General features: G+C 47.2%; 1 protein-coding gene across 2 annotated transcripts in view; it reads right to left on the bottom strand.

The window, feature by feature from the left end:
• SLC24A3 (solute carrier family 24 member 3) overlaps positions 1 to 27,721 on the bottom strand; it is a 515,190-nt gene that overhangs the window by 117,609 nt on the left and 369,860 nt on the right. For both annotated transcript variants that reach the window (XM_063088283.1, XM_063088282.1), the window contains 3 exons: positions 15,497 to 15,571; positions 10,874 to 10,958; positions 10,393 to 10,496 (listed from right to left, as the gene is read on the bottom strand). In XM_063088283.1, the coding sequence (XP_062944353.1) occupies positions 10,393 to 10,496; positions 10,874 to 10,958; positions 15,497 to 15,571 (264 nt within the window). The remainder of the gene's footprint in view (positions 1 to 10,392; positions 10,497 to 10,873; positions 10,959 to 15,496; positions 15,572 to 27,721) is intronic.

Genomic DNA, 27,721 nt, shown 5'->3' with positions numbered 1-27,721 from the left:
CAATGGTAGACTTCAGAAGATGCTGGATAACAGTCTGCCTACTTGCTGAAAACAAACCCTCCCGGTTTCTCGCGGCTGATCTATATATTCCTTAACCTATTTACATTGCTCAGGACAAAAGTTCTAGATTCTTCTATGATTTATTTCATTCCATCAACCCCATTTCCAATTCATAAGCAAATCCTCTTGGTGTCACCTCTAAAACACATTCTAAATCCAGCAAGCACCTCTTATTATCTGTACTGCTGAGGACGCCACTCAAGTCTCACCACGAGCTTCCTGCCTGGTCTCTCTGCCACCACCCCGACCCCATAGAGTCCTTTCTCCACCAAGTAGTTGGACTGATCCTCCCAAAATATAAATTGGATAATGTTACCCCACAGTTTAAAATTCTCCGCTGGCTTCCCCAGGCCCAACATGACCTGCACCTGGCGACCTCTATGAGCCACACACCTGTCCAAGCAACAGCGCCTTCTTCACCAGGCTCCAAACCAGCCTCTCTGTGACCCTCAAACACGGAGCATGTTCCTGTCTGAACACCTGCTCTTCCTTCCACCTGGAACTCGCTTCTCCTGCATCTCTCTGTGGAGCTGGCTTTATGACTTGGGGATCCTTTGAGTCATTCCCAGGACCACCCTCGCTAGGGCTTCTCCACCTTCCGCACCAGGCACCCCCATCCCACCGCCAGATTCATTTCCTACAGAAACTTTTCCTTCCTATTATTTGATCAGTTGTTGGTTCACCTGCTGTTTGCCTGCATTTCCCCCCTGCTCTCTGAGCTCTAGGACGGCAGGAACATTTCCTACCTTATTAACCTCTGCATGCCCTGTGCCCACACAGAATAGACAGTCCACATACTGGAAGTCCACATAAAACTGATAGTTCTGTTTCATGACTATATGTCTCAAGTTCTGCCCAGGAGTGTCTGCAGTTTCAGTCCACCTTATCTTTGGTGTACCTGGTGGCAAGTTATGACATTCATCTGTGCATCCATCTGACCACCCAGAACACCCCTCAAATAGTTTCTGGGCACATAGTTCCTGCACCAGGCTACGGGCTGTGTGAACTCTATCTCTGGTCATATGTCCGCCCTCCCCTACCTGTGTCAAGGGCAGTGTATCACTAAGTCAGTCCCTTATCAAAGATCGATTGATCGTTGACCACGTGCCAGCACTGCTCTTGGGGCTGTGGATACAGCAGGGAATATGCAAAAGAGAGAGTCCCTCGCCTCTGTGGTCACACTGTGCTTTCATTGCTGCTGGGGGTGGGGTGGTCATCATGCACTCCTCTCCCTATTGGCCTTGGCATTGCTCTTATCTTACTCCAGCCTGTGCAGTCAGACCAGCATTTCACAGCATACCCAGGGCAATGGCTGGCTGGCATGCTCCCTCTGCTCAGAGAGTGACCCAATGTTCTCAACAGCACCTGGAACCAGAGTCTACATTTTAGTTGGAGCAATTTTCTTCAGAGTGGAATGTAGTTGTATCTTTTCGCTGCATTAAACTATCAACTCTTGCAGAGGTACCCTCCATGGAAATCCTTCATAAAACAGTATCTTTTCTTCTACCCTCTCCCTGTGACTCTGACATTGCTTTATTTTTCTTTATAGCATTGACCACCACTTGACATGATATATTGTCTCCCTATTGCACTATTTCACTATACTAATCTCTCTCCATCCATCCACCTGTCCATTCACTTACCTATCTACCTATGTACCGGCCAATCTATCATCTTTGTTGAATATTTAACATCCCCAGCCCTCTACCAGAATGGCATTTTTTTCACTGCCTAGAACAGTGCCTGGTATATAGTAGACACTCAGTAAACACTTGTTAAATCAATGAAAGAACTTACTGTCCAAAGAAGGACTCTAATGAACATTTCCCCCCAGAACACAATACGTGGATTATTACCCTGGCTCTATATTCACAGACGATGAAGAGACAAACCACTTTTTATGAATGTTATTGTGCAAAGACAGGCCTGTATATCTAAGTGCTAGATAGCCTCAGGCCCCGGGCGCTGGTTACAGCTCATGCCACGGACACTGTCTATAGCTGCCTGAACCTGTCACAGCCCACACAGTGCCCGGGTATGTGGGGGCTGACAAGAGACAAGACCAGGGAGTGCTCTGGTAGATGCCTGGCTGAAGGAAGACAAGGTGGCAGCCTTCCCTGTGCTGCTGCGCGCACACGTTCATGACTTGCTGATGTCCTGTGTTCCCTTTATCATGGGAGCTTTCCAGGGCGTTTTTGCCTGGGGTGAAGTTGGAAGGCCATGACCGGAATGCTCCACTTCCTGTAGTTTGGTGTGCAGCTTCTATCTGTGCATGAAGGGCAGATGTGGAGACGAGGGGTCTTTGTGCCGAGTGCTAAGGTGCTGGGGCCCACTGGCAGCTGCTCAGGAGTGGACGTGCATGACCCAAGGTGGCCGGGGCCTGCTGGAAAAATGTGAGCTCAGCAGATGCCGCACGCACTCCAGCATGGGGGGGAAGGAGGTTTTTGCTGCCCCCCCCTTTCCTTTTCACCTGATCTTGACCCTCTGCTTACTTGATGAGGTGGGTTTTATGGTGACAGAAAGGGGCTGAGCTGTGCAGGGACAGGGAGGGTGGCGGTGATAAGGAGGGAGAACTTGTGTGTAAGACCTTCAACCTAAATCGACTCTGAGCTGGGCTTAAGAGAGAACTCACCCCTTTGGCCCTCAGAGCCTTCCACCTCCCTGGTCCTGTGACTGACACGTTACTCAGCCTCTCTGAGCCTCACTCTCTTCTTTTGCAAGCAGTGTCCTCAGAGACTTATGGCGAGGACCAAACGCGTCAGTGTGTGTGAAGCTGAGAGCGCCGTACCTGGCACGTGCCTGGCACAAGGTTAGCACCCGTAGGTGTGGCTGTTGAAGAGAAACACAGGTAAAACCGGCACCTGCAGCCAGACTGGCTTCTGTCCTTACCCCACTCACCCTGCAAGACAGGTTCACTAGTTGTGGGGGGAGGGGTGCCTGGCTGCCCACACTCTGTACCTCTTTCTATGTTTTTACTAAGGGCTGGCCTGGCTTTGGATCAGTTTGGCATGAGCCCCCTGGACAGATTTCTGAAAGAACCCCACTTGTCTATGATGGGAGGTAGCATGGGGGTACTGTGTCATGGAGAGAAATGACATTTGTGCCCAAACGATGGACTCTTGGGATGGTGCTCAGCTGTGACGGTTGTAAGGTTCTGTGCTCCTTGTACATTAAAAGACTTTGCCAGTACCGAGGACACCCTTTCCAAGGATGTAGGTGTTGAGCTGAAACTCACTTTCAAGGAGCAACTGGAGACTCGATTACATGGAAGGAATGTTCATCCCCAGCTGCCAGAGACGACTGCTTTCCTTCTCACGTTTCTGGAATAATGCACCTCAGATCTCAGCTACTGCTACCCCTGGGTTTGCTGGACAAAAAAGAAGTGACCTCTTGATTTTCTTCCGCACGATTGATACTATTTCTGAGCACCTCTCTTGCAAAAACAAACGTAAGCAACAAAACTAAGAAAACATTGCCAACATTGCTGTGATCGCTCTAAATCATTTCCAATGACCCTACTCTCTACTGATTTGGAAATGGAAACAAACTGGACAGAAGGACTCAGGAGTCGCTGAGTATAATGATTTAGAGACTGTTTGGATGATGGAACAGCAAGAGGACAAAAACCCCAATTAACGAATGGGCAAAGATTTGACCAGACTTTCTACCAAAGGAGATGGCCAACGAGCATGTGGAAAGATGCTTAGCGTCACGACTTGTCAGGGAAATGCAAACCAGAGCCGCAAATGCAAACCACTCGCGCTCGCTAGAGTGGCTAATACGAGAACAACACAAAACAGAACTGAGAACACCAAGTGCTGGTGGTGATGCAGAGCGAGTGGAACCTCACATGCAGTTGATGGGGATACAGAACGGTTCAGCCACTTTGAAAAGCTGTTTGGTAGTTTCTTACAAATACCTACCACGCAACCTAATTATCACACTCCTGGGTTATTTACCCAAAAGAAAGGAGAGCATGTGTTCATACAAGGACCTATGCCAGACCTGTGTGCATTGGGCCTTTGAGGTGGCATGTGATGCTGCACAGGCTTTGTCCTGTAGCCATTCATCTCTGCTTTATATGACAACCAGGGACCAAAAGCTATGCATTTGGGGTGGGACTGATCAGATTCTTAGTTCTGAAGGAAGAAATGGGTGGGTGGCTCTTGAGTAACCTAAGCCAATTAGGTAACTCTAGTTCCTTAGCCACAATGACTGGTTCAAGGCTGGTCAGGTGACCCAACTTGGCCGAATCAGATTTTTCTTTGCTGATGCTAGGTGAGGGCTGTGGGGTGGGGTGGGGTGAGGTGGGCAAGGGCATGTTCTATTCCTTTCTCTTTCCTGGCCAATATAGTATGTGTATGTGAGGCCTGAAACTGCTGCAGACATTTTTCTGCTGTGAAGGAAAACTAGTCTGAGGAAGAGAACAGAGGAGATTAGAGACAAGAGAACTATAACAAGGGGGTTGAATCCCTTATCAAACCATACCTGATGTCTATTTTCCTTTATATTTTTCAGAGACACCAAAAATTTCCTTCATTTAAGAAGCCAGTTAGAATTGGAGTTTTTCGTTATCTGAAACAGAAAGCCTCTGAACTAAGCTGGATTTGGATCTGAGAACGGATCTGATTTCAAGAGATCCTTTCAAAGAGGTAAAACAATCCAGAAACAAGTTCTGTGAGCCAGAGTTAAGGCTAACACAGATCTGGAATGAAAAAGGACAGATAATCGAAATGGAGCATCGCAGGGCTGGGCAGGCGACCATAATGGAACTGTGGGCCTGGGAACCATCGATCCTGTCAGGGAAGATCAGATGTAGGACCCTGTTAAGACCTGGCCTTGAGGGGTGGAACAGCCAAGGAACAGAAACCACCAGGAGACAGTGAAGGAGACAGCCTCAGGCAGATGGCCACTTACAAGACTGGGCTATCAAGGGAGGACCGTTTATGCTGCCTGGGCCAACTGCCGGAGCAGTCTCTCACCCAGACCCAAGTGAGGTCTGAGAATTTGAGCAGAGCTGAGCCTGCAGCTGGGGCTCAAGCAAGTATAGCTGCTCTTCTGATTCAGTTGGTCTGGAACTAGGGCTGGGCATCTGCATCTAACAGGGATCTGCCTCCTGATGCAGGCAGCCTGCTGAAGACACTGGGAGAAACTCAGCTTTACCAGATGGGCTAGAAGCCAGTGACTGCTCCAGCTGGACCTGACCCTGGCTTTGGTTCACTCCTAGACCATGACTTCTGTGCTTCTGTTACAGGATCAGATATCAAAGCATTCTGCTTCCTAGGCAAGTCTTCCTCCTGCACCTGCCCTCTTGGTTTCCCCATGAATCACTCAGTCCCTTCCTAGGACCTACATTTCCATTCCTATGGTAGAGGCAGGCTTCTAGTCCCTACCCTTAGGTTTGGCAATTAGTGGTGTGTGGTTTTCAGCTTTGCCTTGTGGTCCTCAGCCCCCAGCCCCTTGGGGAGTCCAGATGCTTCTCAGAATGGGAACACAATAAGGGGAGGTGATGGAATTTGTCTAGGGAACAATAAGCTGGAAATCAAGGTGTACAGGGCTGTAAATCAAGCTGTAAACCCGGGTGGTCTGTGGGTCTGCCACTGTGTTTATCAGCTTGCATCCTCCGTCTGTGTGGTGGGAGCAAGAGCCCAGCTGCAGGAGATGCCATCTGATTACAAGAGAAGCTTCCAGTTGTCCACTGGGTGGACTGAGTACTTCCCTCATCAATCTTGGGTCACCCCCATTTTGATGACACATCCATTCTTTGTGCTATCCCTAAATCCTATACCCCAACTTCTAAAGGACACATAAAATCTAAGGCTAATCATAAGATTGCAATAATAACATCTGCAGACTTTTAAATCATAGGTTCCCAATGTGGGAAGAGAATGAATTTGACAGTCAGCAGATGTGGGTTCAAATCCAGTCTTTTTTTTTTTGACCGGTAAGGGGATCGCAACCCTCGGCACGGGGTGGTCCGCACCACGTTCAGCCAGTGAGCACACTGGTCATCCCTATATAGGATCTGAACCCGCGGCCTTGGCACTACCAGCACCGCACTCTACCGAGTGAGCCATGGGGCTGGCCCTCAAATCCAGTCTTAACCACTTCATAGACACCCTGCCATCTGGGAGATACAGAATCCCCCAGTATCCATGTCCTTGTCTATAAATAAGGATAATACTATCTTAAAACTTAGTGGGTATATTTCTACAAATATTTATAAAGCATAAAGTGTGGTGCCTACACACTGGAGAAGCTTAATAAATAGTAGCTGTTATTTTTAACATTCAAGGAAATTCCCTAAATGCAAGATGTTCTGGCTCCAGACTTTTAATAGTCTTCCTAGTACTAATACTTGTGTTTCATCTAGGAGAGTTGAGGACGAGACCTGACAGGTGACTTATTTTAAAGCCTTTGTCTTGAAATTGTAGCAAATGCTTTATGGACCACTCAGATCTCTCATTTACCATTTCACATACTGCCAACTGCCAGCCCCTATATCTCTTTGTTTGGGGTTTTTCTTTAGGCCCCAAAGTTCACCCTGCCTGAGCCCACCCAGCTGGTATGCTGAAGAATTAAGGTCCCTTAAGAGTAGTCCTTAACCAATGAATTACGGAAGTTAGTGGATAAATATCCCAGCTCCCTTGCCTCTTATGTGAGATAACTAGCAGCCCCCGTCTCTTCTACACAGAAGAGCTAAATCCCAGTTGCTGTGGTGGTAACTCGCTTGCTAACATACTTTCCTTAGCTGCTTTCTCTTCCCAGCTTCACTTGCCCACTGTCCTGCTGGCCTTTTCTGGGATCACCTTTCCAATAAACTACTCGCACTTGAATTTCTCCTTAGAGTCTCCTTCTGGGGAAATCCAAGTGAAAGCAGGTTTCAACTTGGATATGCAACCTCTGGGTGCTGCTCAGGTTTGTGTAAATGAGCCAGCACGGACAGAGTGTTATTTAAAGAGAGGCAAACCCAGCCAAGATTAGAGGGACCTTGCCAAAGAACATTAGGCACATTTTGAGGATGCCAGGAGAGCTGACGTGCTGATGTTGGAGCTCTTCATTATAAACTGGAGCCATCTGCCAGTCTGTAATAACCGGAATACGAAAGTTCTAATCTGGGATGCAGTTAAACTGTTTATTCTCTGTTTGTGGTTATGTATTTAAAGCTTAACATGCTCTGAAAGGCAGATTTAAATTCATAAGTACATTGTTTTACAAAATTGCCATGAAGCTGTTTCAGTACAATATGCAAAATACATTAGTATGTCGCATCAAGAGCTTCGTGTTTTCTCCTTGTGGTTACTATTCTTTGTTTTTAAATAAAGAAAACTTGTAGGACCGCAGCCTTGTAAATGTCTTGCGGGGATGCCAAGAACCACTCTACAAGCCACTTTTTAAGAAGCAATTTCCTTCTCGTCCCGTAAACTCCCCAAAGCAACTTGGGCGAACATCGAAGTGCTAGATATCTTCGCAAACTGCAAATACAGCAGACATTTAATTACGTTGAATTCATCAAAACCTTAATTGAGACAGGAACTCAAACCTTACAGCTTAATTGCTTTAATTTCAAATGGGTAACAGACTTAGCCATGTTCAGCCCTTCATGCCAGAATGCTCTAGGGAGAGGCCCATGGGCGCTTGCTGGTAATTGTCCCAGCCCAGTGAAAGTGCAGATCAACATAAATAACTAAGCTAAGTGGGACGCATGGTTGGATTTATTAACCACTTCAATTCCCAATATCCGTCCTTTACTGTAACATTCAGCTGCACCAGGTCCACAGCCAGGGAGGGCTTCTCAGTGTGTAAGGCTGGGCGGCTTCTGCTTCTTACTGATGTTTCTTTTCTCCCACTGATCAGACAGCACAAGAGCAAGTGCCAGTCCTCTGAGACCGTCCCTCTCTCAACATCTCATTGTGATTTTCATTTAGAAGACCTTCTCCCTGACCTTCCCTTCCTGTTGTGTATCCTGTGGCTGGTAATTAAACTGTGGACACCCTGGACTGTTAGATAAGTTTCACCAACCACTTAGTCAAATTATCACAGTGAGCCAGGGTAGAATTTGAGGTGAGAACCCCAGAGATTGCTATTTTGAGAGCTGATAACACTGTCTAACTTTTATTGACTTACTGTAAGGACCAGGTGCTATTAATGCCAAACATGCTATGTTTCATTCTTATTGCAACGCTGGGAAGTAGGTGCACTTATACCCACTCTATAGATGAGAACACTGAGGCTTAGAGGGCTTAAGTAACTTCTTCAAAGTCCCACAGCCAGCAAATGGCAGAGTCAGCGTTCAAACCCAGGCTAGTCTGATGTCCCAGTCCATATTCTTTCCAAAACATCATTTTGCTTTCTCTCCAAAGACTGCAGGGACTGTACAAAATCCTGAAAAAGAGAGCTGATGGCTTTGGAAATCTCTAAGTAGACACACGACAAGGAAAGCCAGAAGGAAGGGCTGGCACCCAGAATCATCATGAGGGCTGCCTCTGCCAACAATCATGGTTGCTACTTCTGTCCGTGGTCACACGGGGTTGTGAAATGAGTCAGCAAAGGCCTTCTGAGGGGGTAAAGTGACAAATACCAGCCCTTTTTGAAGTTCAGGAAGCAATCTGCCTTTTATGCAGGTGTTCTAACCAAGCTGGTGATAAGCTGCATTGCTAATGGATTACGAGCCACACATGCATCCAAGCCATTTAGTCAGGCATTGGTGGCGTCACATTGGCCAGATGTGGCCCAGTCGATTGTTTCATTTCTTCGCATTTTCTCTCCCCCTCTGGACTTGCTCTTGAGTCAAGCTTCAGGAACAAATGACTAATGAACTAGTGACAACACTAAAAACAGCCAGGCTAATAATCATACTGCTAATGGTGACAGTGCTAATTAAGAGAGTGTGAACAGCAACACAGTCCTCTGCTGGGTGTGACTCTTCCTCTCTGGAGGCTCCGAGCAGCATCCATGACAGCAGGCAGCCAGGAAAATGCAAAGATGGAAACTGTCTCCCTCTCTTTTTTTGTACTAACTGCAATTATAGGAGACGTAAAAGCACCATATTGTGGGTCCACAAAATCTAAGGCAAGAGATCACTGACCAAAAAGAAAAGAAAAAAGAAAATGTTCAGTCTAGTGAGCTGGGCCAAGCTCAATCACCACTTATGGAAATAGCTGTCCGGCAGCCCCATCTCAGAAGGAACCCCTGTGGCTTGGGAGCCGATTTCTGACCAGATCAAGTCCCTCTGCCTGTCACCTGGAAGCAAGTGACACACCAGACAACCCAGACAGACCAACAGGCATGAAGATGATGGAAGTCAAAAATGGGCTATGGAGAACAGCAGCTGTGCACCAGAGTAGATCCTGCACATAGACTTTCAAATCTGCATTAGAGCAATGGCAGCCTGGGTGCTTGGCCATCTGTCAAAAGGCGGAGAAGCCTGGCAAAGGGTGTGGGAAAGGTGCCAGGAGCTTTCCTCAGCCCTTCAAACCACCAGCCGCTTCCAGCGGGACACTGCTTCATCCACATTGAGGTTGCTGATCACGTGATTAGGCTCACCAAGTTCCTCAATATTACAAGCGGAGTCACCTCAGTGGGCATCTAGAAGTCGCTTTTTCTAGAAGACACTGAGGACTGGGTATTTGGGCAGAAAGCTCATGAACAAGATTCCTATGAAGGCACTGGGCTATCAGAGCCCGTGGGACAGCTGCAAACCCTGCAAACCTTCAGGCACTGCTGTGGCCTCATGCTTCGGTCTTCCCAAGACTTTCCAAAACAGACACCTGCGTTGACATAGAGTACGAACCCCACGACACTCCCTGGCAGTGGAGTAGTTTCCACAGGTAAACTGCAGGCCTGCAAAGCCCCTCATGACCCCAAGAGCAAGCTAAAGCAAACAGAAATACAACGCTCCATCTCCTAGAGAAAGAAAGGCTGTGTTCTGAACTGTGATGACTGCAAACTGTTCTTAGCAGAAAAATTCTGTCTGTTTTCTTGTCTCTCACTAGGACGAAATCATCCCTAAGATCGTTTCAGGTCATTCTAGTTCAGATCAGTAACATACCAAAATGAGTGTGACACCTTCACATTTGTACCGTGCATCTCTCAGGCTGGTTAATGGTTTACGTGAACCTGGGTTCTCTATATTCCATCAATCTGGAGACTGAATAATGGTGGCTTAACAGTTTCCAGCCACAGCTGGGCCAGCCTCCTGGGGTGTGAGATCCCAAATCACCACTGGGGCCCTGAGGGGTTGTGTTCTAGCAAGACAGTCCCCAACTCAACTCCATGCCTCTCCTTCCCAGATGTCATGTTCCACCAGCACGAAGGAGCCATCCGCCTTACCTGCCCAGCGAAGAGCCCGCAGACACCAATGATGCACAGGATATTGAACACCGCCGAACCCACGATGGTCCCAACGCCCACATCACCCTTGGTGATGAAGACCCCTGAAACACAGACCCCATGTCAGCCTGGCTGTTGTGGCCAGCTGCATTCCACAGTGGGCATGGGGGACCTATCTAAGCGTTAGACTGTTCTCAGGATCTACAGGAAGTGGCCGAGGGTTGGAGGGAGCTTTCTACTCATGAAGGGGAGACTGTCCTGCAGGAGAAGGGGCACTGGGTCTGGGGCAAATTCATGCACAGTGAAAGCAGCCCTTCAATAAAGCAGCAACAGGAGAGTGGGGGGCTGATGTTCTGCTCCTTAGGGCCTCTAGATGCTCATTTCTTATTAGTGGCAGGCAAACTGGAATGGGAGCCACTGTCCCCAGAGCCCTTCTCCTTCAAACAGTGAAGGGCTGAGATATCCCCAGGTCATCACCTACCTATGACTGATGTGAAGAGCTCTGGGGCTGAACTGCCCGCCGCCATGAACGTGGCCCCAGCGACATCTTCACTCAGGTGCAGGCGCTAGAGAGAAGCAAAGACAGCACAGGTGAGTTGGGATTTCACCTGGGAGCAGAGGCGACTGTGACTCCCCAGGTCCCAAGTCCTGAGATGCGAAGGGCCGGGGCTTCTGTGAGAAGAGGACTGCTGGGACCTGGGTGGGGTGGGGCACAGCCTCTCAGCCTCCCCCTCCCCCTCCCAGAGCTTGGCCACTCCTGTGGGACCCGCTGTGGGGCCAGAGCTCCTCTCACTGTCCTTGTGGGCCAGGATTCAGGACAGGACTGCATGTCCTCACAAGGCTCTTGAGAAGATCTAGGGGTCCCCATCCCAAACCTCCCCTGGGGCCATGCAGATAACAGGGGGAGTTGAGTGGGCTGGTGTGAGGTCACAAGTAATGCTGGCCCGGGGCAGTGGTGGGCATTCACCTCCTCTCTGCAGGCAGCACTGCTCAGTGCCCTCAGTGCTGCCAGACATGCTGATTTTAAAGGAAATGCCAATAACCCAGATTTTTATGTAAAATATCCTGATTTTTGGCAATACTCTGCTGATCTCAGGCTAAATAGGGCTCGTGGTAACCAGTTTGCAAGCCTTTATTCCAGAATATGGTGGCTTTTGGGAGTGTGGCAGTAGAGGTGACCCACTTGAAACCCACTCCCCATCTTTGATGCAGGCTTGAAATCCTGGGGTAGCGAGCGGGAGAGGGGGCTGGAGACCGAGCAAAAAGTGATGAGACATCTGCCTTGCCAAGACAGTCCTTCCCAATGGACTCTCCAGGTCACCCTGCTTGTTAAGGCAAAAGGCGATTTGCAGGAAGATGACTGTTGACTGAACGGCTGAACTTCACATGGGTGCTGAGGAGACCCTGAGACGGAAGTACTGATACCTCCAGGTTGAGAGGTGTGAGGGGTGCTGGAGAGCTCCCGTCTCATGGGCAATGGAGTCTGTGAGGAGCACAGCCCACCACCGAGCTCGGGGCTCCTTGTGTGGTTAGCCAAGGTTTACAGGAGACACCAGCCTGGCACTACTGTGGTTCCCCAGATGGGCTCCCCATGGCGTATTAGTTGGAGTGTCCAAACCTTGGGCTCACATCCAGCTCCTCTCTCTCCTTCATCCAGTAGTTTGTTTCTTTCTCCATATCTCCCTCTTTCATCCTAATTCACTTTAGCCCTGGCAATATCTCGCTGGCCTATGACAATTGCCAGCTGGGGGTCTTCTTGCCTGTAGACTCCTTCTATCTATCATCGGAGTCTTCAGAGCCTGCGCCAGCTCCCTCCTGAGCACTGAACAATCCCCAGAGCCCCGGCCTGACATCCAGGGCCCCCACATGCAGATACCAGCCCCTGTTATTATGTCTCAGACCTTCTCTGACCCAAACCCTTCTTGGAATTGCTTTGCCACAGAGAACTTCCCTCCAAGAGCTGTTCCAATCCTGCCCCTGCATAAGCTCCTGCCCGGTCCCCCAGCAGAATCAATCTCTCTCTCCCCCATTCTCTCTCTGCATTTCTAATTCCCCACCTTTTCATCCAGCCCCCTGTGTGTATCATTCTGGAACTGCTCTGTGGCCTATGAGCCCTCCCATGGCAAGGACCACGCTGTGTTTTATGTACTTTTTTCCCCAGCCCTTAGCACAGAGCATGGCCCAGGCAGAGCCCAGCTCAGCGTTTACAGTCATGGAGTGGACGGTGTCCCATGCCCCATCATCACATCAGCCACTGCTCAGAATGTCCCCCTGCTGCCCTGGAAACCTCTACACGGCTCCCACCCTCCCACTCGACTTCCTTTTCTCTGCATAAGCCTCTGCTTGACCAGGGCTAGCACCTCATGGTCTTTGGGGATGCCACATCGTTCCCCTGGCAGAGCTTTTGCTCACACTGGCTGTTCTTGAAATGTCTCTCCCTTCTTTGCCTCAGTGCAGCCAAATCCATTGGCTGTGACTCATGGGATTTTTCAACACTCTGGACACCTTCACATGGGATGAAACCTCCTGGCTGTCCAAAATCTAGAGACTATTGCTTCACACCAGGAGAAACCGAGGTCCGGGCAGGTGGAAAAGCTGACGTAGAGCAGATGCTTTGCAAATACGAGGCCAAGACCACCTGTCGCTTGGGCTTACAGCCTTTATCCTTCCTTCTCTCTTCCATGACCTTTGCCTGGCCTCCCCCGACCCCACGTTTTTCTGACTTCAGCTTTAAAGTATTTGAGACTGGGTGAGAGTTCCCCCACTGCAGCTATGATTTGTTCAACAGTGTGGACTTACCCCCCAACTCACCCTTAACAACAGCTGAAAACAACACTCGCTTGAGTTTCTCTGTCCCACCCCCAGCTTTAGTCTATGGCAACCATTCAACACACTATCAAATCACAGGAAGGTGCTTAGGGAAAGCAAAGGGGGTAAACACAGTCCTGGGCCAGAAGCCCCCCAGGCCACGGTGGGTGGACTCACCACGATCCTCTTATCTTGTGAGAAAGTGCGACTCCAGGGAGAATTGATCCCAGTCTCTTAGAGGATGTAAACACGTCTGGTCTCTAAACATGTAAACTCTGTCCTTATCCCACCCACCCTTCACAGACATGTTTCCTCAGCAATTAAGGTTGTTTAAGGCGTGTGGAGCCCGTCTGTGTCTGCAGGAGACAGGCGCGGGGCACCCTCTCTTGTTAGGTTGATCTTGCTCGTAAGACCAGACGCAGGGTGGCAGCAGGAAGAGCTGGGGAAAGGTGGTCCCTCTCCTGCGTCCAGCCCTCCCTGTGGCCATGGGTCCTGGAGGTGGAGCCAGTTCTAACAAAACCATGGCCGAGACCAAGTTTGTCTCTGCATAGTGTAGTGGTGACAAGCTTGATGACTCGGGCTCAGGCTGACTTGTGTTCAGATCGTGACTCTGCCCCTAACTAGCTGTGTGACCTGGGGCAAGGTGCTCAACTTCTCTGAGCCCCAGTTTCCTTGTTTGTCCCTCAAGGGGAGATAATAGCAGTCATCTGGCAGAGCTGTCGAGATGACTGAAGAGACCAAGGGGCACATTCACGCCACCCCCTTCGCAACGGAGCCAGTTTCTGGCATCTCAGAGACCCAGTAAAAATGACATTTCCCCCCATTAAACATTATCTTTTCTTTCTCTCCCCTTTTAAACTCTTTGTCAAAAAACTCATCCCTGCTCTCTTTTCTTGCCATTTTCTGGCTCTTTGATTGCTTCTTCCAACAAGGGCATGAATGTTTCCTCAATTGAGTAGAACATGAGCTGACATGGTACTTCCATTTCTAGAGCATAATAACTTTGCTATTAACAAAAAAAGTTGCCTGAGAAAAACAGAGAGTCGTTTTGCTTTGCACGAAGAATAAGTCACCACATGGTGGTATGTCAGGGATCACAAATGACCCCGATTTCAAACGCTGAACACCTCCTCCCTTGGGCATAAGGGGACCCTCCTCCCGGGGGAGTGGCTTGGACAGAGGGCTCCCACACCTGGCCACTGTGCCTCTCAGCTGATACCACCTCACCTTCCTTATCCTACTGCCACTGCCTAGAGGGACCCACTCCTGTGGCCTTTCTAGGGTTATGTTGGAATGATTTTTATTTAAAGTACGAAAAACTAAAAAACTTCCAGGATGTAGAAAAAACTGCTTAAGTTTGTGGTCCTCAGAGTGTGGTTTCTGGACCAAGAAGCTACAGAATCATCTGAAACCTTATTAGAAGTGCAAGTTCTGATCCCCTTCCCCCAGCCCCCCAAGATCTACTGCCTCAGATCCTGGGAGGAGGGAGAAGACAAGTAGAAGGCAACAAAGTTTGAGAACTACTGGCTTAAAGAAGCTGGACTTCCAGACGGGAGGTATGTCTGGGAGAGATCCCTCTGAAAACCGGGATTCTGAATTTAGAAAAATAATAAAAGGGAAAGCTTCCAGATGAAGGAAACTACATTTCAAAACAGACAAAGAGATGAAAGAGGGAACAGAATAAAAGAGTTCTAGATCTGCTAACTATTTTTTGATGAAAGGGATTTAACTTGCTGTTCAGTCTGGCGTTCACTGCAATGATTTCTAACAGGCGCCCTTTCCCGATCTCTGTGCCCAGTTCTTTCATCCAGTGCCCTCTGGGCCTTGGCTTACAGCCCTTGGGTACGTAGAGAGAGCAAATGTGGCGGAGGTATGTGGCTGGAGGTGTCTCACCCTGTGAGGACTTCATGCATCGCCAAAGGAGGGTTCTGGAAGCAGAAGGAAATGATGGAGAGAAAGGTGTAGGAAGTGGCAGGGAGAAAGGAAGAGCAGGGTTAAAAGAGGAGAAGAAAATGAGGAAGCAGAACACAGCACCATCGGTTACGGCCAAACGGGGCGGGGAAAGCTGGTTGTGTGGGTTCAAGTCCAATGACGGATCGGTGTCAGGAAGTGCTAAGCAGACAGAGTTTGGGGGCTAACATTGTCCACTGCTCCCAGGCATGCTCATGCCTGGCCTTCCTGCCCCACCTGGTGTGCCAGGGCAACCCAAGACCTCAGCGAGGAGGCTGGGACAGTACCAGGGTACAGGCCCTGTCCTGACCCCGGCTCAGACACTCTGAGCATACGAGGCACATACCTCGCAGATCTTTTCCAAGGAGGGGACGAAGAAGTCATCACACACGATGGCCAGAGCGTAGAACATGTACATGGCCTGGAAGAGAGAAGAGGAGAAAGAGTTAGAGTTAGGCACAGCAGAGGGTGAGGGTCTGGCCACCTTCTGCTTCAGCAGTGTCCTCTGTCATCATGAATTGCACATCTTACTCAGAGTAAGCACAAGGTCTTTGCAATGCTCGCGAGATCCCACGTGACCTGGCCCTGGCTTCCTCTCTGACCTCATGGTCTGCCATTCTCCTCTTGTCCACCTCCTAGTTCCCCAAACATGCCAGGGATGCTTGCCTCAGGGTCTTTGCTCGTGCTGTTCCTTCTGCCCAGAACACCTCTCCCCCCACATATCCTCTTGGCTCACTCCATCATGCCCTTCCGGTCCCTGCTCAAATGCCAACCTAACTATCCTCCCTCCCATTTCTCTCTATCCCACTTATCTGGCTTTTTCTTTTTTTTAAAATATGTTACATATTAAATTAATTTGTCACCTGTCTTCCCCACTAGAAGTCCTCTAGGATATGAATGTTTCCTTATGGGATTATTGCCATACCCCCAGCACTCAGCATGGGGCCTGGTACATAGTAGGTCATCAATAAAGATATGTGGGATAAAGGAATAAATAAATGAGCACTTCTAGCTGAACTGGTTTATTCCCCTGGTCCCTGCAGGACAACTTGTGCAAACCTGCTTCCACATCTTGGTCAGCTATGACCAGGAAATCCCCTGGAATTCTACCTTCTGGCAAGAAACTTCATCTCTCTCTTACCCAGCCCTACGTTTCCCCTCTAACTAGTGAAATCTTATTTGGATTCCAGTGTTGGCTGACCACCCAGCATCCACCCACCACTCCTTCCTAAGGGGACCCCAATTTTATCCAAATATCCATCCACTATGCCCCATGCAAAAGGTGACCCACCCTTTTCTTCAGGAGTAGAAACAACTGGCCAATCAGGGAGGGGTACTCTCTAATGATGGCTATTGGTTCGGAGGTGGGCACATGACCTGGGCTGGCCCATTCAGATAGCAGGAAAGGCTTTATAATCCTTGCCAAAGGGAGCATTTCCACTATCTGTTGCTGGCTGAGGACAAAGAAGCTGGAGCTCTAATTGCCACTGGCAACCATACTGAAGGAAATCTGACTTGAGATAAAGTTGACCCTGAGTCAGAAAGCACCTGAGCCCTTAATGACATCACTGAGCCACTGATCATGTGGCACTAGAGCCCACTCTGCCTCTTAGACTTTATAACATACCATAAGCATTGTTGAGGCCAGTTTGATTTGGAGTTTCCCTGTTACTTGCAGCCCAAAGCATCTAATGGGAGAGCTTCTAGTTTTAGCACCCTCAGCAGTGACATCTCTTTCATTGACTGACCTCCCAGCATCTTTTTCTTTTGAGAACTGCTCCACAGAATGGGTCCTTCAGTCACACATCCCCTCCTGATCATCACAGGGCACAGGAACATGAGCCAGGCTAGCTACCAGAACAGCCCACTCCCTGTCACACAGTAGAGGGTGGGAAAAAGGTCTGTAAGGGGCCAAGCAGGGATTCATAGAGAGACTAGGGAAAAGGGGCTCTCTTCTTATGAGCTATAAATACTCCTGAGTCTGGAGTGGCTAGAAGCAGCTACCACATACAGAGAGCTTGCTTGAGAATGCTGTTCACACAGTAAGAAGCCAAACCAAGGGATAGGGCAGAAACACACACACACACGTGCATGTACACACACATGCACGTGCACACGCACACATGCACACAGGTGCCAATGACACCATGTGAATCCTGGATTCAGCTCAGTCTGAAAACAAAGTGGACTTTTTAAATTTATGAGCCAATAATATGTCCTTTACTCTTAAGCTGATTTGAGTTTCTGTCACATGTAACTGTCCTTCACGAAGCCTTCTGTAGCAATCCAAGCATGAAATGATCTCTCTTGCCTTTGACTCTTGGCAGCCGCACTAATTTAGCCACCCCATTCCCCCTTGTGTAAGCTTATTTTCTTTTCACATGTATGGGTTTAGTCTCTTCCACCTGATTGTAAGATTCTAACATGCACCTTAATACTTGATTCCATGGAAATATCAGACAAATGTACAAAGACATATGCACCAGTGATATTCATTCCAAAATTGCTATCATAAGTTATCGAAACCTAACAAAATATCCATAGGGGATGGTTTCATAAATTATGATTTGTCATGTAATGAAATACTGTTAAAACTTAACAAAATATACAATAACGGATGGGTTGCATAAATTATGATTTGTCATTTAATGAAATATGTAAATCCATACTCATTGACAAGAAAAGGCATTCATAATACATTGCTAAATGAAAAATGTTATAAAATAGTATTACAATCTCTTTTTTGTTAAATTATCTGTGTACATGTGTGTCTACACACACACTTATGTAAGTATATTTGCATATTAGAGTTTGTAAGGCCATCAGTCAAAATAATAGCCATGTTTCTCCCTCAAAAAAAAAAAAAAAAAAAAAGGTAGAGTTGGTGTGACTCTATCTGTATCTCACAAGCCTTATCAGTATTTTCCATTCTGAATTTGTGTTTCTTGTGTGATTTTTGTAGGTGGTGGGAGATTTTAGAGGTGAGGACTCTTTTATACTTAATCTCTGAAGAGCCTTGGATGCCTGACATGCAGAGAAACATCAAAAATAACTTTTTATTGATTGATCTATTCATAATCTGCACAAAATTATTTGACTGTGGGTTTTTTTAATGTCCATGTAAAAATAATCAATGCTGTATTTTACAGCCTTGTGGATAAATCAAAAAACACGTTCCCAAATTTCAATGGACTCAAACTCTCTTTTGCTTTATGACTTGCTGATCCACTCATATACGGGTTTTAATGTTATCTTTGAAAGAACACCCAAATTCAGTAATTGGAAGACAGGTCATGCATCTGTGGATTAACCAAGATCTAAATGAGCTGTCCATAGCTGGTATATTAAACTCACTGAAACAGCCAGCGTTGCTTAGGAGTCCATAAACCATCTAACCACGAATACATTTCAATATTAAGTATCGATCCTGTTTCAAGGCAAGAAACTCCATCTAATACATTGTAATATCAACATCCCAACTTGGATTGGGATGTGAAATGAATAGATCTGCCGAGCTCTCAGTGCTTTTGAGGGTGATGGCTATTGAAAGCCACGTCAGTTTCTGTGCAGAATGCAGTGTGAGGTGGGGACGCCTGCTGTCAATCACATGCCCTGTGACAAAGTACCTTTGGGCACCCAGAGAGGCGATGGGGCTCCTTGCCAGCTGCAGAGCCCCTGCTGGCATCTAAGGGTAGGTCTGCCACTTAGGTTACAAAAAGCTCTGTTCTAACTCTCTCCCATGTTACCCACTGGAAAACAAGTTACTCCTGGAAAAACAGGCAAAACAGCATAAGCAAACAACAAAGGACCAAAACAAAGGTACAAAGTGAAACCTTAAGATGCAGAAAGCCTACTGGAAGTGTGACATTGACAGTACTATCAGTACGACTGGTGCAAATATTTTTAAAAGAGTAAGGCATTTTAAGATTAATTTGACCACACCTATATTTCCAAAGGATATAACAATATCATTGATGATAATGATGGTGATGGTGATAATAATAATGATAATAATATTATCTGACACTGTTTGTTGAGCTGGGAATTCCAGGCACACTCTAGGTACTTCACAAGGACTATCTCACTTAATTTTTCCATCTTCCATTGGAGACAGGGAGTTACTGGTCCCATCTCCCCGACAACTCAGAGAGTGTAGTGACTTGTCCAAAGACACATGGCTCGCACATGGCAGGGCTTAGATTTGACCCTAGGATTCTCTCCAAGCCTTCCTATGGAGCTCAGCTGTCTCCTCATACAGAGTCATTTTGATTCACCACCCCATGGCCAGTTTTTTGGACCTTCAGCTCACCCACTGATACTGTCTCCTACAACTGTACAAAGGGAGGGACATTTTTAGAAACCCTGCTGTACACTTTTTGGGGCTGCCTGTAAGAGCCATTGATGTTCTTTATTATTATTATTATTATTTTTAGAAGGTGCGCTACAAAATACAAGACAGATTTAAACTCTCAGAAATGCCCAAAGGTGCTCTAATGCACCCTGGAATCCAACCCCACGGCTTTGCTATGGCAACCAGAACAAGTGAGTGTGGAGGGGGGCATGTTCTAGAAATGCCAAGGGAGGGGGTCAGAGAACAGAGAGGGGTTATTCTGGAGCTTTGACTTGGGTCTCATGACCACAGGGGGTCTCTTCCCTGGGAACTTATCAGAGCCCTCGGTGGGGGAGTCTGTGCTTTGGTGTTGATCATGTGTGGCTAGACCATGAGCCGTGTCTTATGCTCCCATGTCTGGCCTCACTCCTCTTGAAGGGCAGCAGCTGTGCCCTTCATATGCTCATATCCACCCCACCCAAGAGTGCACTTGCACAGAATGAGGCTCCGTTTATATGCAGCGAAGGGATTCCAAGGAGGGTGGTGATCATGGAGCGGCTGAGGTCACCTCTGGTATCCAGCAAGGTAAATGCCCAAGTATCAATGGGGCATAAGCAGCTGCTGGAAGAGATGCGGCATGGAGCCTTCGAGGAAGCCAGGGTAGGGTGAAGGATCTTGCATCAGTCCTGCACTTGACACATCCAAGCTGTGTGAGACTGTGACTCTTCTTACCTCACTTAGCCTTCAACATGAGACTAGTTATAGCATGCTCTGTGGTTAGCTTCTGAGGATGTTGAGAGAAGCACATGGACACAAATGAGCAAAGGAGCTTAGGCACAGCGAGGCACCTCATGCACAGTCGCTGTTGCAGCAGGACACACCCAAGCTAACCAGCTGGAGGGCACGTGTGGAGCAGAGCCGAGTCACTCCAGCTGAGGCTGTCAGAGATCGACCGACAAGGAGCAAACCCCCAGACCTGGGGGAGAACAGCTGAGAATGGCCCGGCCCAGCCCAAGTTTGATAGGTCAGATGAACCCCAAAGACCCTTGAGCCAAGTAACGGTTTATCAGTGTACATCACCGAGGTCAAGAGGCCATTTGTTATACAGCATTATTGTGGCAATATGCTGATTTGTCCTTTGATGCACAGATAACAGATACAGCCAAGATAATAAAAAGAGTTGTAATAAAAACACCAATAATGAGTAACTTCCAAGAAAACAGACTTAAAAAGTTCCAGAGAGACAAGATGACAAAGTAGATCTTCCAGGGGTCACCAGGACCACATTCTCTTCTCTCAGCTGAAATAATATTTATATGTGGAAAGCATACACTATCCAGAGGCCACCAAAGGAAACTCTATTCTGAGGCCATCATGCCTTAGGATTTGAAGAGTGACTTATGTATTTATTCAAGAATAATGTGTGCAGTGCCGACTTGAAACCATGCAGTGCTTGGTGGGAAGAGTCTACGACTTAGTAAGTTACTATCCTGGGACAAAGGAGAATGACTTGAGTTCCAGTTGGAAGTACCCAAGTTAAGTGGCTCACCTTAACTCAGCAGGAAGACCCCAGGATAGAGTTTTATAATGTGGCAGACACTGTTGGTAGCCCATCCATTAGCCAGTCACCCTTTTATGTTGCAAACACAACTCCAATGGTGTTCTGAGTGACAATATGTTCAGCTTTTCTAGCTCCCTAGAACTAGATATGGCCATTTGACACGGTTTTGGCCCATGAGAATAAGACACAGATCCAACGAAAGTCACCCTTTCTTCATGCCTTGAACTTAGATGTGATGTCTGGAATGGCAGCAGCCATCGTATGACCATGAGACAACAAACACGAGGATAAACACCACCATGCTAAGGATGGCAGAGCCCCGAGGACACCGCTCACCTTCTGCACTAACGCCTGAAACCACCTCCCTGTACTTATGTGAGAAAAGGGATTCCTTACTGTGTCAGTCAGGGTTTCTGTACTTGCAGCCACGTGCCCCCCTAACTGATCTGGGGCACAGAAGATATTCTGCTGGGCAGGGGTAGTGAATGAGGTCAGCGAGGGAAAGAACTGGCCACTAACCCAGGATTTTGAAAGATAAATATTACCTCATCAGGCAATTTCAGTTGGGACTAATGAAATTAGAGAACTTTGGCTACAGTGATTAAACTGAAAAACGCCAGGGTAACAGGAGATCCTCATGGCCTGTGACTTAATGGCAGTGAACAGGCTCTAGCTGAAATGCTGATATACACAGGGCTTCTGAATTATGAGGGGAAATGTATTTGAACAGTGTGACTCTAACCCTGCTGTTTTATGTGGCATCTACAGTCAGTGGTTTTCACAGACAATTTCTTTTTACTACATCATCTGCACTCCTGTCTCCCTGTCTTTAATTCAGGGAAGGTAGTTCTGGAAAAGCAATTCCTAGGGAAGATCTATAGATCTCTGGCCTTGGTGGAAATTGTTCTAAATCTCCCAGGGAATATGGTTTGAATAATAGTAAAAAAAAAAGATCTTCCTTTTCCTTCTGTCTTTTTCATCGTTTCACGTGATCACATATAATTAGGCTTGGAGAAAAAAAGTTATTTCTTCTAAAGTCATCCCCCGCCCTCCAAAAGGCTCTGTATTTAATGGCTCCACGAGCCTGTGGCGAAACTGACCATGTGTCCACTCTCGAGTTCTTCTGGAAACACTCAGTGATTCTAGCCACTAGAGAGAGAAATGCTTAGCCCCACAGCCTGGACTAGGGTTCTGAACAAGCGGGTTGGGGAGGGGGTGGCGCAGAAAAGAGGAATTTAGCGAAGGCTGTGGTGCCCCCCACCCCTGGCCCACCATATTCCTCAGGCCTTATTAATTTAGAGACATCCGCTGACTTCCAGATGTCAGAATCGCCTCATTTTATTTGAAGACTTCTTTTAACTACACAATGCAGTCAAGAAATGCTGGGAAATTAACACCTGCGTGAACCCTCAACCAGTGACTGGTGGGAGGGGTCGTGTGGAGACCCAGCTCCCTTGCCCGCTGCGTGGGGTATGCTATGTTGCCTCCCAGACTTCCCCAGCCACACTAAGCTCCGAGCACCCAGAATGTCGCAGGCATGGTCACGCACCTTTGATGAGCAGTCTTCCCTCCCCATCGCACTCCCTACTGCCTGCAATTCTCTCCACCGCCCAAATAACCTCTGGCATTCGAATCCTTGTTTTAAGGTCTGCTTCTGGGACAGTCCATACTAAAACAAGAGGTAAGTGAGTTATGGAAGACTGTGGAGGGTATGAGACACAATTTGAAATGAAGATGGGCTACCTGCAGAAACAACTATCTTCCTCAAGTCTGGGGACTCTTTCCTGAGTCCCACCCCATGGCAGTTTTGTCAGTTGGCATTGTGAAAGTCTTTGGGAGCCATTGCCAACTGAAAGGTTAACCTTGCAGGGTCTCAAATTTGAAAGAAAATGAGTATATGTTAATGTACCTGCTCCATTAGCATAAATCCTATAATTATTTTACTTTAAAAGAGTTTCAAGATGCCCTGATGTGCCCATGGCCATTCAGTATTCTTGGAGGTCACCACATTGGAGTAATTGTTTTGGAGCCTTGGGAATAAGAGATTGGCCATCTCTGGAGAAATATTTCAGCAGAAGAATCTTCCAGTCCCCCCCCACCATGTTCTGTTCCTTCTCGATCTCTCTTCTCTCTCCATCTTCTGGGGTAATCCAGGTGTCTTTTGCACAGTGTCCCCTCCTGCGATATTGGCTCCTGGGCCCTTGAGGAAGTCATTTCTTTCTTTTGGTTGTCAGTTTCTCAGGTGGGAATTGCCACTTCCCATCCGTCTCTTCTGCAGGAAGGGTCTGGGAACAAGGTTTATGCAGCTGGCCGAGGCTGATGTGGGTCCTATACGGCATCCACTGTCAGTCAAGTATACACTTACTCATTTACCCTTAAACCTGCAGGAGGTGTCACCAGTCTTCATCCAGCACAGGGAAGTTCAGTGACTTGGCTCAGGCCACACAGCTTGTAAGTGGCAGAGGCAGGATTTGAACCCAGGTGACCTACCTCCTAAGTCCATGCTCCCGACCACCACACTGCATAGCACCTGTGGTCTATTTGGGGAATGTCCACTCCTCTAACATCTGCCAGGCCACAAATCCCCTTCTATGGAAGTCTCCTTAAGATGGAAGCTCTTCACCTGGGGTCCATAAGAACCCCGACCTACCAAGGAGTCCTTAGGAATAATTCAGGAGTTTGTTCACTTGGATGAGAACAAATCACATGTTTGTTTTCACTAACCTCTAATCGGAATTCAGCATTTCCTTCCACTGTGAATGCAGACAATTAACCACAGTAGCACTGGCAAGATCTGGGAATATGTCCCCAGTAGCAATCACCGATCTTTCATATCACATTACCAGTGCTGCCTGCAAAGAACTTGATCTATCACTTATATTCATCACTGCTTCAAAAACAGGTGTAATGAGACCTGATATTGACTCTTCTACCTAATGCATTAGCAAAGAATCACATGTTACCATATCACTGTGTACTTTGGTGTGTAACAGTGTTACCAGGAAAGGCACAAAAAACAAGGGCGTCCAGAACCACCTTCAGAGGAGCTACTTGGCAGGCTGGGGTGGGGACCAGAAACCTGCATTTCTAATCAGCACCAGGTGTTTCTGCTGCAGCTTGTCCAGGGGACTACACTGGGAGGGAATCCTCGAGTGTTCCCTATTCTATTGCCATAGGATGCTGCTAGGACCTCTTGAGGGGGGCCAAGTCCCGAACAACAGAGAGGCCTGATGTATATGTCAGAGTCCAGGCAGGAAACAGAAGCTAACTCAAAAGGGTTTGACCAGAGAGAACTCTTCTCTAACTGAAGAGAATTTAACATAGGGCTTATATGCAGTGGTGCAGTCAGGGTTAGGGGAACCTAACAAAGATTACTGAGACACCCAGAGCCTAGCAACAGTGGGGAGCTGTTACCTCCCTTTGGCCTGAATATGCAAGGGGAGGGGATGGAGTTGTTGCAGCCTCATGAGTGTGGGGAAGGGGCTTCCTGGCAGATGCATAATCATAGAGTGCCAGGGAGCTGCCAGAGCCTGGCTGCCAGGAGGGAGCAGGGAAGAAATGCCCTCCCTCCCCTCCCCCATTGCTGCCTTCCGAACGGCGCCTAGAGGCTGGTCTCTGGTTCAGAGCAGAGCAGAGAAGAGCAGCAAATGGGAGGGGATGCAGCCATCCCCGTTCACCAGCAGAAAGCTCAGGGAGGACGGGAAGGAAAAGGGAGGTGGCAGGGGCTGCAAGAGTGCAAGGGCGAGGAGAGAGGCATGAGCAGGTGCTCACCTCGGTGCTGTGTCCCCGAAGACACCGAGCCCCTTACTGCTTCCTCACCACCTCGAGGGCTTACCAAGACTCACAGGAAGACCACACACAATGAGATAATGGTAAAATACAAGTAAGTGTGAAGCATCGGGACACAGGAAAAATAAAAACACAAGTAGGAAGTCAACAGTAGAAGGCACTGGAACACGGACGTGGCACCCTGCACATTGTGTCTCATGTGGATGTGTGACCCCCAGAAATGCTGGGGGAGGGGGGCTGGCCAGGGGAGGGCATCCCAGTATGGCTGGACAGGCCTGAGCCCCCACGGAGGTTCCCTGAACCACCCTTTCTTGGGGTCCTAGGCTGAACTGCTTTCTGGGGTTTGTGGACATTTCCATTCTTAAGCAAGCCTTTTTCTTGCTTTCTTCCTCAAATAAAACAGAGGACAGCAAACCTGATTGGGGGAAGAGAAGAGGCTGGGCCATCAAAAAAGCCTCTCTGTGTGTTTCTCTCTTTCTATTTCAGTCCCTCTCCACATATACAGTATATATGCAAATATATTGTATATCTCTCCTTATATGTATTATTTTGAATTTTAAAAATTATTAAAACACTTTTATTGTGCTAAAATATACATAACATAAAATTTACCATTTTAATAATTTTAAAACGTACAGTTCAGTGGTTTTAAGTGCATTCACACTGTGCAACCAATTACTACCACCCTTCTCCAGAACTTTTTCATCTTTCCAAACTGAAACTCTGTCCCCCTTAAACACTAACTTCCCATTTCCCCCTCTCCCAGCCCCTGACAACCACCATTCTACTTTCCATCTCTGTGGATTTGACGATACTAAGTACCTCATACAAGTAGAATCACATAGTATTTGTTATGTTGTGACTGGCTTATTTCACTTAGCACAATATCTTCAAGTTCATCCATGTTGTAGCATGTGTCAAATTTTCTTTTCTTTTTAAGGCTGAATAATGTTCTATTATATGTATATACCACATTTTGCTTATCCTTTTATCTGTCTATGGGTACTTGGGCTGCTTCCACCTTATGAATATTATAAATAAAGCAGCATTTGTTGAGTCCCTGATTTCAGTTCTTTTGGGTGTACACTCAGATGTGAAATTGCTGGATCACATCTGATTCTATTTCTAATTTTTGGAAGACCGTGGTGCTGTTTTCCACAGTGGCTGCACCACTTTATATTCCTACCAACAGTTCACAAGGGTTCCAGTTTCTCTGCATCCTCACCAACACCTGCTATTTTCTAATTTTTAATAGTAGTCTTCTTAATGGGTATGAGGCAGCATCTCATTGTGGTTTCAGTTCGCATTTGATTAATGATGTGAAGCATCTCTTTATGTGCTTATTGACTATTTATATATGTTCTTTGGCAAAATATCTACTCAAGTCTTTTGCCAATTTTTAAATCAGGTTGTTTGTTTTTTTGGTTGTTGAGTTGTAGGAGATCTTTATATGTTCTAAATATTAACCCCTTACCAGATATATATTTTGCAAATATTTGCTCCCATTCTGTGGTTTGCCTTTTCATTGATTGTGTCTTTTGATGCACAGAAGTTTTAAATTTTGATATAGTCCAATTTATCTATTTTTTCTAGCCATCCTAATGGTCATGAGGTGGTCCATATATCTATTTTTTATGCTGCAAAATAGTGACTGAGACAAAGCTTTCCGTTTCACTAAAGAGCTCATTTTTGAAAAAGTAAATAAAATCCCTCTCACGCCATCCTCTGAATCCCAGCTGTCAAGTATAGGGGAGGAGCAGAAATGTTTCCCAGTTTCCCCAGGGACCCTCCTCCCATCCATGCATGCACACACTTGTGGACTATCATTGCAGGCATGTAGATGCTTTCTTGGTTTGAATCCATTCATTCTTTCCCTAGTAAGAGCCCTGCTTACAGAATCAGGAGTGACAATTCCTCCTATATCTGTATGGGTTTTCTTCCTTTTCAAAGCATTCCCCAGCAGAAGTTTTCACTTGGCTTGTATGAGGACAGGAGGAGAGGACTGGATTCTTTGTCTATTTTGAAGTTGAGGAAAAGAAAAGAATGGCAGTCAAGGGAGCAGGCACTGAGAGATGAAAAGTTTTGTGTCCATGCTGCTGTCAGAGGCCACTGCCTGGCGCCATGGCCTCAACTGCCCACAGGGGCCAGCAGGGTGTGGGAATGAGAAAAGTGGATGAGGTCAGGTCCGTGGCTTGCTAAACAGCAGAGGCTTGTCCAAGGTGGGCAACCTGTGCTCTGCCCTAGCCGATTGTTGCAAGAGAATGTATGCTCAGTACAGCCAGAGCTTCTGATTTTCAAAGAGAAGCTGCAAATCTAACTTTTAGATAAAATCTCTTGATTTTGAGTTTAAGAACTAATGTAGCCACTCTAACTTCACCTGCTACTCTCTCCCTTCCTGCCTCTGCTCTAGGCACACTGGCCTCCTAGCTGCTGCTTGAATGAGCCTGGGACAGTTTTATTTGCTTCTGTATCCCCAGTCCTAGAACAGTGTCTGGCACTGTTTCTGGAATGTTTCTGGAATGAATGAATGAATGAATGAATGAGCTCTTTTGATGGGCCTGGCCTGGGCTCAGTGCTTGCACTAGCTCATTTCACCTTCCCAGTAACCCACATAAAGTGGTTTGGCCTTCAGAATTTCCATTTTACAGATGAGTAAACTGAGCTTTGGAAAGAATAAGAGACATACCCTATTTACAAGGGGCTATGGGTCAAACGTGTCTCCCAAAAGTTCATGAGTTGGAAATTGGCCTTTGAGAGGTGACTGAATTGTGAGGACTGTGCCCTCATGAATGGATTAATCCATTCACAGAGTAATGAGTTGATGGTTTGATGGGTTGCTATGGGTGTGGACTGGTGGCTTTATAAGGAGAGCAAATGAATACATTAAAGAG

Source organism: Cynocephalus volans, chromosome 1 (assembly GCF_027409185.1).
Source record: "Cynocephalus volans isolate mCynVol1 chromosome 1, mCynVol1.pri, whole genome shotgun sequence".
Lineage (NCBI taxonomy): Eukaryota > Metazoa > Chordata > Mammalia > Dermoptera > Cynocephalidae > Cynocephalus > Cynocephalus volans.
Note: the sequence above shows the minus strand (reverse complement) of the source record. Positions and strands in the feature narration are given on the sequence as shown.